This window comes from Artemia sp. Qi Xiang Cuo, chromosome 1 (genome assembly GCF_049724085.1).
Source record: "Artemia sp. Qi Xiang Cuo chromosome 1, ASM4972408v1, whole genome shotgun sequence".
Lineage (NCBI taxonomy): Eukaryota > Metazoa > Arthropoda > Branchiopoda > Anostraca > Artemiidae > Artemia > Artemia sp. Qi Xiang Cuo.
Window position 1 is genome coordinate 49,871,914 of NC_142794.1, and position 18,270 is coordinate 49,890,183.

Here is an 18,270-nt window from a genome sequence, read left to right on the forward strand (position 1 = left end):
GAACGAAACGTCTTTTTTGTTTATCCAGCAGGTGAATTCAAGAAAGAATTTGCTACTTACTTACAATTTTTTCATAATTTTTTTAATGAAGTGTCTTTTTTATTTACCCGGGGGGCGAATTCAAGAAACAATTTACTACGTACTTACAATTTTTTCATGATTTCTTTAATGAAATTTCTGTATTGTGTAGCCAAGAGGTGACTTCAAGAAAGAATTTGTTACTTACTTACTTACATTTTTTTCTATAGTTTCTTAAATGAAGTTTCTGCATTGTGTATCCAAGAGGTGACTTCAGGAAAGAGTTTGTTACTTGCTTAAAATTTTATCAAATTTCTTAAATGAAATTTCTGCATTGTGTATCCAAGAGGTGACTTCGAGAAAGAGTTTGTTACTTACTATGAATTTTGTCATAATTTCTTGAATGAAATGTCTTTTATTTATCCAGGAGGTGAATTCAAGAAAGAATAAATTTCTGCATTGTGTATCCAAGAGGTGACTTCGAGAAAGAGTTTGTTACTTACTATGAATTTTGTCATAATGTCTTGAATGAAATGTCTTTTTTATTTATCCAGGAGGTGAATTCAAGAAAGAATGTTGTACTTACTTACAGTTTTTTATAATTTCTTAAATGAAATTTCTGCATTATGTATCCAAGTGGTGACTTCAAGAAAGAGTTTGTTACTTACTTACAATTTTTTTTCATAATTTCCTTAATTAAATTTCTGTATTGTGTAACAAAGAGGTGAATTCAAGAAAGAGTTTGTTACTTACTTACTTACTTACAATTTTTTCATAATGACATATCCATTTACGGATGTTGATAAATAATTTATTCATTCTTATACCAAGATTTTGTCAATGTTATTCCATGTGTCTGACAATAGATGTATGCAAATTCCTTTTCTTACATCTCCGACGTTTTATTAGACATTTTAAACTTTTTATATGCTAGCTTACTCTAAAAATAATGAACACATAACAATGTAATGCATAATATATTTTTAATGAAATAATGGTATGTAGAATATTAATACAAAAAATATATTATGATACATTATTAATATCAATGATCAACTTTGGACAATTTGAATCTGTTCCATAAAATAGTTCACCATGTTCTCTCTTGATATTTTAGCTATTGTCTTCTCTTACTTCGTAATCAGTAAAATAATCATTATTCCATTTTGAGTCATATACAATTTTTACTGGTGTCTCATCAAAAGGCTCAATATGCTTTTCGTCTTTGGTATTATTTGGTTCAATGACTGTTTGATCAATGCCAGTAACGTTTGCTGATGCTTTGTTTTTCATCGTTTCATCTTTATATTCCTTAGTTATATTTTCTGCCAATGTCCTTTTTATTTTACTGGCAATTTTACTGTCTACTATCACATTATTTTTAGATAGCTAACAGTATTGACACGTAGACACAAAATGGTTTACGACATTAACAGAAGAGTAGGCCTTTCTTTTATTGATCTTTCGTTGAATGCTAATACCCGAAAGGGGACGATTGGATGTATCAGGAGGTAATGTTTTACCTGCAACAGTAGCAAGGAGTTGGCCTCTATCATCAATGATTATTTTTATGTTGGCATTCTCTTTGAGTGCAATCATCTCTGGAGATCTCAATCTCGCATAACCACCAACATAAGAGTTGAATTTTTTCGGTATTCCAAAGAAATTTAATTCCTTACTGTCATGACAATGCATGCATACATTTCCAATAGTGCTACCACCTGTACTTGTTTCAAAGTTTAAATACTTTTCTTTGTCGGCATTCAATGCTACAATAACCTTGTTATGTAAACACACTTTATTAAAATGCTCCATCTTCACTTTTTTTTTAAAGATATGACATGTGTTTATCGTTACACTGCATAAAAAATACTGATTTAATACATGCAATAGATTAGGTAGTGTCAATAACCGGTCATAGAATACCAGTTGTAAAGTCACATCGTGTCTCTGAACAATCACAGAGCGAAATTGTTAGAACTGTAAGCATATTTTGACATTTTAAGTTATGTACAAAAAGAAAAAAATAAATAAAGTTGAAAAATTTTGAAGTTTTAAAAAAGTTTGAATTAAACACTTTTAGGATATCGAGTGTCTTTACTGAAAAACTACAGCATTACAGAGTCTCTCAAATCCCGTAAAGCTATTTTAAAATGTATAAGAATTATTTATTTAACAGAAATCCTAAATTTTGTTTTTAATGGGTATCAAGTAAAGAAAAACCACACGGAATCAGGCAACGGAGTCTTTCAAACCCCGTAAAGTTATTTTAAAAGATACAAGAACTACTTATTTACAACAAAAATTTCATTTTTTAATGAGCACTAAGAAAAGAACAACCACACGGAATCAGGCAACAGAGTCTCTCAAAACCCTGAAAGCTCTTTTAAAAGATACATGAACTAATTATTTAACAAAAAATTTTAGTTTTTAACGGGTACAAATTAAATAAAAATCACACGGAATCACATAACTGAGTCCCTCAAACCCCTTAAAGCTCTTTTAATAGATACAAGAACTAATTATTAAAAACAAAAATTTTGTTTTTGATGAGAACGAAGTAAAGAAAAACCAAACGGAATAAGGCACCGGAGTCTCTCAAACCCCTTAAAGCTATTTTAAAAGATACAATAACTACTTATTTAACACAAAAATTTCGTTTTTATTGGGTATCAAGTAAATAAAAACCACACGGAATCAGGCAACAGAGTCTCTCAAACCCCTTAAAGCTCTTTTAACATATACAAAAACTACTTATTTAAAAAAAAAAATTCGTTTTTAATGAGCAATAAGTAAAGAAAAACCACACGGAATCAGGCAACAGAGTCTCTCAAACCCCTTAAAGCTCTTTTAACATATACAAAAAATACTTATTTAAAACAAAACTTCGTTTTTAATGAGCACTAAGTAAAGAAAAACCACACGGAATCAGGCAACTGAGTCTCTCAAACCCCTTAAAGCTCTTTTAAAAGATACAAAAACTACTTATTTAACACAAAATACAGGCAAGCAAATAACATGGGAATTCCTATACACGCAAGCAAATAACTGAGTTACTTTTACGTCACAATTTTCAACTTAAAACCATTCTAATTATAGCATCCCCATTGCTCATACTTTAATTACTCGTTACGCTTTCTTAACCACCGGAAGTTTAACCTACGTAAATTAAGTTATAGACAATACTGGTTTAGAACAACTGGAATAAAACAATTGATACAGTTTAAATTGCACGCTACCTTTGAATAGGCAATGTGATTATACCCACCTAACCAGATTGTACCTACCAAACCCGTAAATCTCTTGGCAAAGATGTAATGACCTGTAGAATAGAATATCTACTAGAAAAACCTGTTTGGTACGGGGCGTCAGCAAAGTATAAGGTTCTACCAGAAAAACCTGTTTGGTACGGATGTCTCCGCAAATAACATGGAGATTGCTATACGTCTGGGCAAAATGGTACCTCTTACCCTACTGGTGACCCCTAGCCATGGTTCCTGGGGCAGGCACTCCGGTTGCCCCCTCCCCTTTGGCCGGCTCTGCATAAACAGGTCAGTCAAACGAGTACCTAAAACTATTTTTGGGCAATTCCTCTGGAAAGCATCTAGCATATCTTCCTCGCCGTCTCGAATTACCCGTGTTTCAGAGCTGTACTTAACCATTATCATTACCATTGCTCGCAATATTCTATTATCGGTTCGGAAACTTATCTTCCCATTCTTCCAAACTTTTTTTAACCGAGTAAAAAACGTACTATACCTTGGATGTTCTGCTTCCATCATTTTACTGATATTCTTACCAAGAGTAGTGAAGCTAATACCTTCATTGACTTTTCATCCTAATTTATTCCTAGCCTAAGTAACTTGACTTTTTAATATAAGTTTTCAAACCTATTCTCGCTCTTAGATCTCAAAGGCTCCAAATATTACTTCGTTTCAATAACATTTTTACTTTGAACAGATCAAAAATGTTCCAAGTCCGGTAAACTCTTTTGGTTCTGACTAAGCGAAACATTTTGTCAGGTCGATAAATTCTTTTTGGTTTGGTCTGATCGAAAATATTCAAAGAAACCCAAACACTGAAATAACGGCGCCGATATTCTGTCGCTCCGATTAAGCTTTCTTTTTCAGCGAATTAGGGTTTAACTTATCATGGTTGCAGCAATAGCTGTAACCTAGTAAAGAGCGAACCACAGCCAACAGTAACCAAAAGCTAAAAAACGCGTTTAGGAAAAAAATATTACCAGAAAATTGCCATCTGACACTGATTCAGGAATGGTAACTGTTATTTCGGTTCGTCTTATATGTAAAATTTATTTTACAAAATTTTTAATTTTTAAAACAGAATTTGATATTATAATTAACCCTTTGGTAAATCTCACCTTTAAACATTACAAGAAGCTCTATTATGAAATTATTGGTCTATAAATAAAATATTTATATGATTAATGATTTTTTAGTAAAGTCTACTAGCCAAATATAGATACAACTAAAAACTCTTGTATATTGTGTTCTTAATTAGCAGCTACAGTTGATTGTAATATAAGCTTCAGTAGTTTAAATTTGTACAGGCCGTACAACTCCGTAGGTATACGAGAGCTAAAAATCGAATCAGGGATTAGGGTATCTATGACGATAAAACAAAATTTCTTTGATGTACTGTTTGGATTACTTGTCGTGCTTCCAAAATTTTTTTGAAAGGAAGTATTCTTGGACGGAAGTTGGAAGCTGTCCCCCCCCCCTCTTCCTTTTTTTGACCTTGTACACATCATTGCTTACCATCTGTCACATTACCTACAGGAAGTAGTTCTTCCGTTCGACCCTACGGAACTCTAAAAGCGCTAGAAAAGGTGTCACAAATGGTTTCTTGCTGAATTAATCGTGGCCCTGTATGAGTTTTTTTTCACAAATGAAAGTAACTGGATATATAACATTTTAATGTGCAACAAATTCGGCCAATTGGCAATACCTAGCGTTTTATTTGCCGATTGTCTTTGAAACATCGTCAAAACAAGCATTTTCTTAAAAAAAGGAAATAAAGAAACAAGTAAATAAAAAAAAAAATGCCGTTCTCAAGGCATTGTGATGAAAAATTTCTTCTTTTATCACATTTGCTCTTAAAGTGTTGAAAATTCAATTGACAGCTTCATGTTTCAATTCGAAGCAATCTTCGTTCCGAAGTGACACTTCTAGATCTCGAAAAAAAAAGAACAACAAATAATTTTGACCAACTTTATTGTCGATATTTTTTAATTGGAAAAAAAAGGCCAAATCATATGGCTCTCCTCACATAAATAGATTCCATGTTACTATCAGGACATTTACAGAGTGGCGAATGTGGATGTGGTCCATCCATCTCACGGTTTCTATAAGAAATTAAATAAAAAAAACAAGTTTTTTAAACTGAAAGTAAGGAGCGACATTAAAACTTAAAGCGAACAGAAATTATTCCGTATATGAAAGGGGATGTCCCCTCCTCAACGCCTCGCTCTTTACGCTAAAGTTTTTTATTGTTTTAAAAAATAAAGTTGTGAGACAGAGTCAAACTTTAGCGTAAAGAGCGAGGCGTTGAGGAGGGGACAGCCTCTCATATACGGAATAATTTCTGTTCGTTTTAAGTTTTAATGTCGCTCCTTACTTTCAGTTTAAAAAACTTGTTTTTTTTATTTAATTTCTGATCGTTTTTTAGTTAATGCAGCTTTTATTTTGGCTCGCCGTCATTGAATAAGTAAACAAAATTTGCATAAAAATTTTAACTTTTCCTTTGCTAAATGGCTGTCTCTAAATTTGGTTCTGACGTAATTTACAAATTAACTTACGTAACGAACTTCAATATTCGTATATTTTTCTTCTGGCAAAAAATACAAAGTTGCAGATTTTTGCAGATATGAGCTTGAAACCTATGTTATAGGGTTTTCTGATACGCTGAATCTGACGGTGTGGTTTTAATTAAAATTTTTTCACTTTTAGGGGATGTTTCTCCCTCTTTAAAAAATCAGGGGAGTTTTCTGAGGCTCGTAGCCTTTGATGAGTAATACTAAACTTAATAAAATTCATATATTTAGAATCAGCATTACAAGCCCATTCTTTTGATACATTTATTGACATTAAAGTTCCGTTTTTAAAAGTTTCGCTTACTATTGAGCCGTATCGCTTGTTTTTTTTTTTATTGTTTTTGTTTTTATTACGTATATGTTATTAGGTATATGATGGGGTTCTCCCCTTAGTCAATACCACGTTCTTTTCGTTAAAAGTTAAAAAAATTTTAATTCGCAAACCCCTGAATCACAAAGGCGGTTTAATTAGAATAGATAGCTCTTTTGAAAGCACTAAAAAAAAACTGTAGCGTAAAGAGCGAGGTATTGACTAGGGGGAGACCCCCCTCATATACGTAATAATTTGTGTTCATTTTAAGTTCTAATGTTGCTTCTTACTTTCAGTTGAAAGTACTTGTTTTTTTTTTAATTTAATTTCTGATCGTTTTTTAAATAATGCTTGGAAATCCGGTGCCCCCTTTATAGAAATGTCCCTTACCCCAAAGAAATATCCTCCACGGAAATATTCTCCCGATTAACCCCTGCCTCCGGCCCCCCCCCCCCACCAGAAAAAAAGTATTACTGCAAAATGATTTATGAATACCAAAAAACAAAAAAAAAAGTAACCCAATGGCAAATTTAAAAAAATGCAGCCCATACCCTGGGCACGCGGAGGGATTAAGTCATCGTAAAAGACATATTTATTAGATTTTCGACTATGCTAAACACAATGGCTATCTCAAAATTTTAATTAGGTGACTTTGAGAAAAAAATGAGCGTGGGAGGGGGCCTAGTTGCCCTCTATTTTTTTTGGTCACTTAAAAAGGGAAATAGAACTTTTAATTTCCGTTTCAATGAGCCCTCCCACGATACTCTAGGACCACTGGGTCAATACGATTACCCCTGGGGAAAAGAAACAAAAACAAATAAACACGCACCCGTGATCTTTCTTCTGGCAAAAAATGCAAAATTCCATATTTTTGTAGATAGGAGCTTGAAACCTCTGCAGTAGGGTTATCTGATACACTGAATATGATGGTGTGAATTAAGGGTTATATGATTTTTAGGGGGTCTTTCCCCCTTTTTTTGAAAATCAGCCAAATATTCTCTGGCGCATAACTTTCGATGAATAAGATAAAACTTAATCAAATTTATTTATTTGAAATAAGAAATAAAATATAATTCTTTTGATGGTCCTATTAGTACCAAAATTCTGTTTTTAGAGTTTCGGTTACCATTGAGCCGGGTCGCTCCTTACTAACAGTTCGTTACCACGAACTGTTTGAAAGTAAACAGCCGGTCTCACTATTTTTCACCATTGCGCTTGCGTACTGTAAAGATTTTTAAAAACTGTACCAAACATCCCATGATTGGAACCAACGATCCCATGAAATTCTGATTTTTTTGGTAAATAGGCATATTTTTTTTCTTCTCTCTTCTACTTCATTGTAGATTTAATGGGGTCTCAGAATTTCGATACAAAAATCTTAGCTTTTCATACATGCACTAAGTGTGACTCTAAGATTAGCTATTTCTCTATGATGAATAGCTAAGAATAAACAGGTATATTATTCATGTAAGTTGAATTAATATACTTTTTCTTAGTTTTCTCATCAATTAATTTATAGTTTTGAATTGGTTTCAGGTTCCAGATAGAATAAGAGCATGGTTTTTCATAGAATATACTCATTTTTGACTGTATCTGTTTGTGTATTTTTGGGCTTTGAATAAAACTGTATATGTGCATGTAGAGCTAGTAAACATTAATTAGTGAAACTGGTTTAAATTAGGTGAATGAAACTTTCAGGGATGAATCCAAGGCCAAAGGTGAAACTATAAAGCGAAATTTTGCAAAATATATCTCCTGCTCAAATAAGGCACAAGAAAAGTGTTTTTGAGTCTCAAGCCTTTGCTCAATCCCAATTTATAAGGTTTTAAAGATATATGTCATTTCTTGAATTTAGAGAAAAACTCTTGATATGACTTAAAATTCTGCTGAAATAACAGGAATTGCATTTTCAAAAACTAAAACCATTAAAATATGGATTAAAAACTCACTTACCTAGCTTAAGCCAGTTTCAATAATTCATGTTTATTAACGTTACGTGTGCATATATGTTTATTCAAAGCTCAATAATACACAAATATCTAAACATAGAGTCAAAATGAGTAGGCTATCAGAGGCAACGCCATAGCGTTGCCTATAGTAAAGGCCACAAGGCTTCAATGGTTTATTGTTATTATTATTATTATTTATTCCTGAGGCATTCTTTTTTCCAGAGGCATTTCATCAAAAGAGTTGTCGTAAAAACTTCGGAGAGGGCTCATTTGACTGGAAATTGTATGTTCTATTGGTCTTTTTTTAAGAATTAAAAGTAATCGGGGGCAACAAGCCCCCCCTGTCCTTGTTTCCCCAAAAGCATCTGATCAAAATTTTGAGATAGCCATTCTATTCAAAATAATCCAGGGGTCAAATAACCATAACTCAGGAGTTGACAAATCCCCCAACAGCCTCAAGACAAGAGCTGTAAGCTATACAAGCTGCCCACTGTTAACATATAAGGTTTTAGGGAAGGGGTGATCGTATAAATTTCGGAGGAGGCTCATCTGATTTCAAGTCGAAAGTTTTAGTTCCCTTTTAAGAATCAGAAGTGATTGGAGGGCAACGCTGTAGGGTTGCCTATAGTAAAGGCCATAAGACTTTAATGGTTTATTATTATTGTTTATTTTTTCCCAGAGACGCTCCGTATTCAAGTAGTGGTCGAATAAACTTTGGAGGGGGCTCATTCGATTGGAAATCGGAAGTTCTAGTGGCCTTTTTAAGAGTGAAAAGTAATCAGGAGGCAACTAGCCTCCCACGAAATTTTTCCCCCAAATGGTTCAGTTCCAAATTTTGAGATATAACTATTTTGTTCGAAATAGTCCAAAAGTCAAATAAGCATAACTCAGGGGTTGACAAATCCGCCACATCCTCTGGGGCTAGCACTATAATGCAAGTTACCCATTGTTAACACATAAGGGTTTTATGGAAGGGCTGGTTGTATGAACTTTGGAGGGGGCTCATTCGATGTGAAATCGAAAGTTTTGTCTCTAGAGCTTAAGAGTCCAAATTTTGTTCGTATAACGAACAAAAATCACAGCAAATTAGAGTTTAGCTATTGCCCCTTCTTCATCCCCTAACTGTAAAAGTCTAAAGCCTACTGCGTCATTTGCACTTTACTGAAAACGAGTTATATTAGAAACATTTTGCTTTGTACATTACTGAAAAATCTTGATTTTCTGAGTTTTCATCAATTAATATTGTTATATATAAAATATTCAGTTTAATTTTATTAATTCTTTCCAAGGACTGTTCAAAATATACAGTTTTCAATACAACGCAAATGACATAGTAGACTTTAGATTTTTAAAGTTAGGGGAGGGGAAGGGGCAGTTGTCAAATTCTCAGTTATATTCATTGAATATTCAGTTTAAGTTTTATTCATTTAAAGATTTGTTTATTCAAGTATATTTGTACTTGTTGTATGTTTGATGGCTGTGATTGTTCATTTAATTTCTGTTCGTTTTGGGCTTCATTTATTCTTTAATAGTAATTTCTGGTATTTGGGTTTGAATTAACGTATGAATTCATTTCTGCTGGTCTTAAGTTTAATATGGCTCTTTACTTTTCTTTTAACCCTTCTTTTTCGGAACTTTTTTTTTAAATTAATATCTATGAAAAGGCATGATATTGTTCCATCTGAAACCTGACATCAATTCAAAAATATAAATTAATTAATGAGAAAATTAAGGCAAAGTAGGCTATGTTTATTCGACTTACATGAAAATATACCTTTTTATTCTAATAGTAAAATAGCTAAACTTTGTCACAATTAGTACATGCATGCATGCAAAGCCAAGATTTTGTTCTATTTAAGTCTCGAAAACCCATTGGAAACTATAAGGATCTTGAAGATAAAAGCTTTTATATATATGTATAGATATATATATATATATATATATATATATATATATATATATATATATATATATATATATATATATATATATATATATATATATATATATATATATATGTATATAATATATATATATATATATATATATATATATATATATATATATATATATATATATATATATATATATATATATATATATATATATATATATATATATATATATATATATATATATATATATATATATATATATATATATATATATATATATATATATATATATATATATATATATATATATATATATATATATATATATATATATATATATATATATATATATATATATATAAATGCCTGTTTACCCCAAAAGTTTGAGTTTCTTGGGAACAATCATTAGACGTTTGATAGTCTAAAATCTTCACAGTGCACAAGCGCGATTGTGAAAAATAGTGAGTGAGACCGGCTGGTTACTTTTTAATAGAGACTGTGAGACGGGGTGGACCACATCCGCCACCCTGTAAATGTCTTGATAGTAGCATGGAATCTATTTATATTCGTAGAATTAAATGATTTGGCCTTTTTCCAATTAAAAAATACCGGCAACACAGTTTGCCGAAGCTAGCTGTTTCTTTTTTTTTGCCCAAATTAATTCAGCGAAATCTTGAAGTATCACTTTGGAATGAAGGTTGCACTGGAGAAACATGATGGGGTCAATTGAGTTCCAACACTTCAGGAGCAAACGCAGAAGCTATGCGATAGAATAACAAATTTTTCGTCATAATTCCTTTAGAACGGCGGCTTTTTTATTTGCTTTTTTTTAGTTCAGAAATTTGCAAAGGCAATTGGCAAGTAAAATGCTAGCTGTTGCCAATTGGCCTTGTTTTTTTTTCATTTTAAAATGCACTCGCGAAAGCACTAGCAAGCCTTTAGTGTACAGAGTGGTGGGCGGAAGGGAAGTCAATCTTCTCCACCTATAGGATAATTTTTTTCCTTTTTGGGTTCAATTACTTTAAATTGCAAAAATAACTCATACATGGTCACGATTAATTCAGCAAGAAATCATTTGCGACATCTTTTCGAGGGCCTTAACCAACCCTGTGATTCCACAGGGTAGAACTCAAGAACTACTTCCTATGGGTAATGTGACACATGGTAAGCAATAATGTGTAGGCCTACAAGGTCAAACACAAGGGAAGAGGGGGATGAGCATCTTCCAACCCCCGTCCAGGATACTTTCTTTCGAAAAATATTTGGAAGCACGACAAGTAATATAAAAATATAACATTCACATTTTTTTATCGTCACAGACGCCCTCCTCCCTGATTCTGTTTTTGGCTGTGTATACCTATGGATTTGTATCGCCGCATGGATATAATCTGCTGAAGCTTACATTACAATCAGGAGTCCAGGATTGTTCCAAGCAGACAAAAGTATTAATGGCCATAATAAAAGAAAATACAAATGACTGTCGTACAGCAATAGCAGATGTGATTTTCTACGCATGTAATTTGACCAGAATATCGCTTGCGGAAAGGGAAAGATATCATAGTGGAACTCTGAAAGGGGGAACTCTGAAGTTAGGAACCTCAAAACAGTTTCGTGGCTTTAAAAACATTTTTATGCTTTTATCACTGTCTTTCATTCATCTATGGGGAAAAAAGGTCGTCAAGCTTAATTAAAAATAAGTTAAGCACTCCTCTATTGGCCCCAATAATTGTTTATTTCTGTATTTTATTCTCTCATAATTGCATTGCATATTTTGACTATTATACGAATGTGTACTTGTATTTCTGAGCTTAACTGTCGTGTAATTGATTTGTAAGTGTAGGTTTGCTTCGAGTTTGAGAAATTGAATCTCAAGGTTAATTACATGCCATGACATCACCCGGACGGGACGCAAGACCCCGACTAAAATTGAGAGGATTAGAACGGCTCGTGTAGCTCGGCCTTATTGTAGTCGAAATTGATTCCTGATCAGTGGTCCTCTGGTGACAACTGATCCCTAATTCATGGGGCCTAGGTACGGGAAATATAATTTTCTTTTATCTTTTATTGGGGTCTTAAAATGACCATGCTAATTTAAGCTGATATGTCCTATGAATGTTTAGTTTGTTTGAAATATCATGAAAACAAACTTTATTACTTTTTTTGAACTTCAGGTCTAAGTTCAGCTAACGTTTTAGCTGCACATGCAGCCAAGAGAGGTATAATGACAAAGGTCTATTGGCCCAAAATATTACAAAAAAATTGAGTCTTCTAATGAAATTTAAAATCAGACTATGTTTCCAAGAACTAGCTTTATTCCTTTCACCCGTCCTTGATAGAAAGTGTGGTACAATGTGTTGGCAACGTGAATATCTTGTGTTTTTGAATTTTTGTATTAAAGTATGGGAAATTTGTAATACCAATATTTTGTACCAGAAAAAAAGAACAAAAATCCAAGGAATCTCTTGTTTCAGTCACTCTTCCTCTGGTTTATTTTTTCACCTTATTAATTCCAACGACATAACTCAGTCCTCATTAATCTGTTTCTCGGACGAGTTCAGAGTAAAAGCCAAATTATGTTCATTTTTAAACACTGGAATTCAGCCACAAGTATTGAGTCGCCGCATTATACATTTATTATTTTCGAAGTCCTTCAATGTTATAAATTTCTAGTCGAGCTTTTTCATAATGAAAATGCGAAGCTTTTTGTTTACTGAGAAAACACATGCCTAAAAAAAAAATAAAAAAAAATAAAACAACTAGTAAAAAAAAATCGATACTGGTGTATTATATGGTCACTTCTAAAACGTCAAGTTTGGTTAATGCTAATGAAATATACTAAAATAGGATGGATATATAACAGTTTGTAAACAAATTTAGGCTATATATTTGCACATTAAGGGGGCGGGGGGTAAAGCATAGCATATATTCAATACGTAACCTAACATAACCTAGGTACCTTTCTTCCTCCCCCTCCACCTAAACCCCAAAAAACAACAGTTTAAATACCGTAAACGCAATGAAAACCACGCTTTGCATTGCATTTCTCTATAGCGGTCTCTTACAATTAACCCGTCTGGCGGGTTTTTCGTGACTGGTTTCCTTGTAAACGACCATATAACGCACCAGTACCAAAACTTTTAAAACCTCGTGGATTCACGCATGTTTTCTCAGTCAGTCACAAATGATAAGGTAAGACGTATAAGATTCTTACAAACTCCTTTAAGGATTTTGTCGCAATTTTCAGCTCGATTTTTGTTAAGCCATCTCAGATGGATCATGAAAAAACCTCAAAAGTTGTAGCTCCTCTCTCTCTCCTAAAAAAAAGAAGCAATTAAAAGCAATTAAAAAAAGAAGCTAATAAGATCTCTTGAAAAAATTTTAGGGTGAAAATGGTGACAAAGCCCTTAAAGGATTTTGTCAAAATAATATATGTCTGAACATGACACAATAGTAAAAAAAACACAAAGAACAAGTACTATCAAATGCAAAAAATGCTACTATATATCCATTATCTTGTTCAGTAAACTCTGTAGAAACTTGTGTTCATTAATCTTTGGCTATTTTTTGTAATTTTCTTAAAAATCCGCTTTTCTTCAAGGAGGTGTTTTTTTTTACCCATTCTAAATTTGGGATGCATAGTTTCCAAGAGGAAGAATGACAACAGAGCAGACACACGCCGAATAATTTATTTGAAGGTTGATTCAAATTAGTCAAAACAGTTGAAACCTGGTATATTTAATGATGTCCTATTATAAAATAAACATCAGTTTCTTTCGGTGGCCGACTTGAACCCTAACCTTTATACTGCTTGTGTTTTCAAGGAGTGTCTCTAATAAGTGGTTTCCATTCTTCAAATTTAATTAAAAAAAAGGTTCCATAAAAAAATCAAAGAAAGTAACTGTGCTGCGGAGCAACATTGCTGCTTTCGCAGCTGTTTTTTTTTCTTGACCATCTTGACCAGCGATCAGGAGCTCCGAAATGGTATGAGATGTAAACTAGAAATTTTTCACGGGTATGGGAATCGTGTAACGGCGCAAAAAGTTCGCGTGGATTTCTCAAAATTCCTTGTAGTTTTCCAGAAAAGAATAAAAATCATTTTTTCCTCATGTTGTACATGGTGCCAAAACAAAACTATCCCAGCTTGGGAATTAAAGTTTTTCACCACAATTTTACATCGTACTCTTGCAGAATATTAGATTATCTCTGAGAACTGAAAAACGAAATTCTGTATCCCTTCTAGGTTTCTTTGAAATAATTCCGAAAAAGTCGATTTCGAATGCCAAACTCCCGAGTTTTTGGGTTGTTTTCTGAAATTTCTGATTTGATTCCTTTTTGTATTTCAATAGAGTAATGGTGTGAAAAGGACGCAATATGACACGAACTTTCGTACATAGCCTACAAAATTGTTTCGGTCACTTAGAAAAAAAATTCGATGTAGTCATGATGCATCACATTATTTTGATAATTATACCAAAAGATAATCAAAAGGAAGTATTTTTTTCTAAACAAAGTTGAAAAAAAATTCCAACACGTTTAGACAGATAGATTCGGATTTTCTAAGAACCGGAGCTGATATTGGTTTACCAAAATTAATGTTCCTTCGGTGGCTTTTTCTATTTTGAAGTTTTGATTTTTCAGACTTCTTATATTTTGTCTAGGTAAAATGTCCTACCTTCGAAGCTAATTTTTTTTTAAATCAAATAAATTCAAATACTGATAGAACTTCATATTATCTATTCGAACACCCAAGCGAAGTGTTGAGAGGCTGTGGATCTTAATGGGTGAGGGGGGGGCTGGTTGTCCTATAATCAGTTTACAACATCTTCCTCAACATACCTCGAAAGTTCCAACTTAATACCCTTAGCCGCTCGTAAGGTATTGTTGATACGTCGTATTGAGGACCAGCATACACTTAGTGTATTGTGATTTTGATCAACATTGTTCTTGACATTTCCTGACAGTCACAGCTTAATGCATTAGACCCTTCTGGAGACCGACGATCAAACAATATCCCCCTATCTTAAAATTGGTTTGGGGAGTGGGTTGCTAAAAAGGACATGGGAGGGGGCTGGTTGCCCTCTGATCACTTTTGGCTATTAAAAAGGGTACTAGTACTTCCGATTTCCGATCAAATGAGCCCTCTCTGTATTTTCTATAACCACCCCTTCCATATGAGGGGGCTCTGAAAAAAAAAACACATTGAAGTCCTATGTGCCTTTACTATAGGCGACACTAGAGTGTTGCTTCCAATTAAAGTTCCCTTTGTCGTGTACTTTTAATTGAGGTCTCTACATTGTCTGAAAGTTTAAAGAGGATCAATGTGGAAAGGTTGAATATTTTGCGCTAAAAGTCGATGCAGCAACATTTTTTTTTCCAAAATGTAATGTTGTGATTGTTGTGATTGTGATTGTGTGGTCTCCTTAGAGCATTTTACTTACCTTAAAATTTTCGAGTCGATCAGAGAAAAATAATCGTCCTTTCTGCGGTTTGACAAATCAACACAAACGATTTTTCTTCTAAGTAGGTTTTTCCTGTTAGTTTTGTTTGGTCCAGTATACGTATATGCTGATCAGATTAGTAGTTGATCGAAGAAGAAACGAATCTGGGTCTGTTTTATGTATGACTAATCATTACAATAATTTTGTCCAATAGATTGCGTCTTCATTGAGGCACCCTTTTCTTTATCTATGTGTCTCGTAAGGCCAAACCAATCTAGAGCGAAAACTTTTTTGGCCCAGTTTCAGGGACGTCATGTCGATACTTTCGATATAACCAATCTAAAAAACATTTTGTTTCCAAGAAAGTCTATCTTGCCCTGTCTACATGCTACAAGCAGTTACAAGCCTATAATAAAAAAGCGCCCATTTTTGGGCCTGAAAAAAACGATACAACCAAAAATACATTTCATATATATTTTCCATTCCACTTAAAAATCCAATTGAACAGGAATTTTATCAATTCTAATTTCAATTTGGTACAAGACACGCACTTTAAGGCCCAGTCATTGTGCGTCCCTTTTGTAGTTATTCTTTTTTTTATTATTATATTTTATTATTATTATATTATATATTATTCTCTTTAATTATTATTATTTCTACTTTTATGGAAAAGCGTTGACAAACTTTAGAAGTGTATATTCCTCTTTTTTCAGTAAGACTTACTTCTTTTTTCAGCCTGTAGAGAAGGGGAGAAACTTGAGAAGACCCCATTTCCTTAGCAATGCCAACACTGCCCTGAAGTTTCTCCAGGGAAAAAGGGTAAGTTTTCATTTTTATACAAGTATTTCCAGTTGCAATACTTAGGCTGAAAACAATTATTTCATCCAGAGGCAAATGAATACATTTTTTTTTAGCTGTTTAAATTTTAGGTGAAATTTATCAAAACAGCTAAATAGAAGAGAATTGCAGGAACAATATAGGGGGAAAGGATAAAAAATCACAATAATTTATAGAGACTTTTAAGGTATTGCTGTCATAAGATCTACCTAAATTGGTTAGTGGATATGAGTTAAACATGAAAAGTTGGAGTATTTGAATTTATTCAGGTGCGTGAAAATGACTCACCCTTCTCGGGGGAAAAGGGATAGGACCCTTAATCTCATTTCCTCTATCTATAAGAATAGGTGGTTGGATCTCAACCACACTTTGTGGAAAGTAAGAACTATTGTCCTAGCTATGCATTTTGGTGTCCGGGGGATGTGATATGAACTTTCTGAGGAGGGATCCCTAAGCACTTGTCATAGGATATCTAGGTTTTCAAAACTTAACCAACCTTGGTGGAAAGTAAGGGTAACTTCCCCAGCTTCCCCAACTTCCACAGCCCTAATATCATTACTTCAAGGAAGTTCAACCAGGTCCTGGTTGAACTTCCTTGAAGTAATGATATTAGGGCTGTTTTAAAAAAATTTTTTTATAAAAAACTCTTTTCAGTTTTAATGACTGAATTTTAATGTAAGTTTCTTTTACATTGTTTTTTATTCTCTTCGTTTGTTTTGCTGAGGATGGCCCTTGGATATAGGGTCGAAATATTAATTTAAAGTTGCGTTCCACTGTCTTGTATAAAAATTTCCCTGTTGTTCTACTTATTGTTTATGCTTATATTTACCTCTTGAGGGGGGGGAGAATTGCCCCTCCCATTTTTGTCATTACTGCATCTATCAAAGCAGGTGGGTGGCTAAATCTATCAAAGCGTAAGTGTCCAAATTGAGCCCCCCGGGTGGTTCGTATTCGATGCTACTCACGTTGAGGACAGGGCTCTCTAAAATCTTGTCGCCAGATGAAGGGGTTACCATATATCAACAAAACATGGCGGAAAGAGAGAGGTGACTTCAACGTTTTGCCTTTTCGGGGTCAGGGTTCGAGACAACTATTTTAGGGGAAGGGGTATATAATTTCAAGTCGTTAGGATATCCACTAGAAGCGGCTATTCAAACTCAACCAAACTTGTTTAAACATGAAAGTTACTCTCTTTGCTTTGCTTTTTTGGGAGTCAACCAACTCAACCCTCATTCGACTCAAAACTATGCAACTCAACTCCTATTCAATTTAACCCTATCTAGCTCATCCCCTATTTAGTCAACCCCTCTGATACTCAACCCCCTTCGATTTAAAGCTCCAGGTAAAGTTTTTTTTTTTAATCTTCACATACCGAATCGCAAGGGTGACTGCGTTAATCTAGGGTTGAATTACTTGGGGGTGAGATGCACAAGGATTGAGTTGATTGTGGTTGAGTTACATGAAGGCTCATTTAAACAGTGGTTGAGATTCACGAGGGATAAGTTGAATGAGGTTGATGTGAGTGAGGTTGAGTTAAATGGAGTCGAGTAGACTAGGGTTTAGTTGCATGGGAACCGATAGAAGCAGTGCTATTTGCAAATATATGTATATATCATATAAACTTCCTGTTTAAAAACAAATCCAACCAATGCTTGTAAGTTGTAACACCCAATTTATCTGCAGCTGATTGTTCATCAATAGAAACAATCAAAGGGGTGGCACAGCCATATGTTCAGTCGAGCCATGGGCTAATGGAAAAATATAAAAAATAAGTAGTAATAGTGCCACTTCTAAACCAGAAGAAAATAAGGATACAATTGATTTGTCAGTAGTCAACTAAAGGTGTAAATACAACAGAATAGGATTGCTTAATTTGTCTTTCTAAAAAGATTTGTTTTTGTAGTTAAATTAATTAACTAATAAATAAAATTTCCCTTTAACCAATTTAAAGTATAATCATAGTGGATTCTTAGTGTCCTCGGTACTTTCG

The 18,270-nt window shown here is 33.5% G+C and overlaps 1 protein-coding gene across 1 annotated transcript in view; it reads left to right on the forward strand.

Annotated features, from left to right (window-relative positions):
- The first annotated feature begins 13,164 nt into the window (after positions 1 to 13,164).
- The window catches only part of LOC148956437 (uncharacterized), a 570,204-nt gene continuing 565,098 nt past the window's right edge, over positions 13,165 to 18,270 (forward strand). Inside the window, 2 exon segments of the mRNA XM_089090886.1 lie at positions 13,165 to 13,194; positions 16,179 to 16,262. Of these exon segments, the coding sequence (XP_088947012.1) occupies positions 13,165 to 13,194; positions 16,179 to 16,262 (114 nt within the window).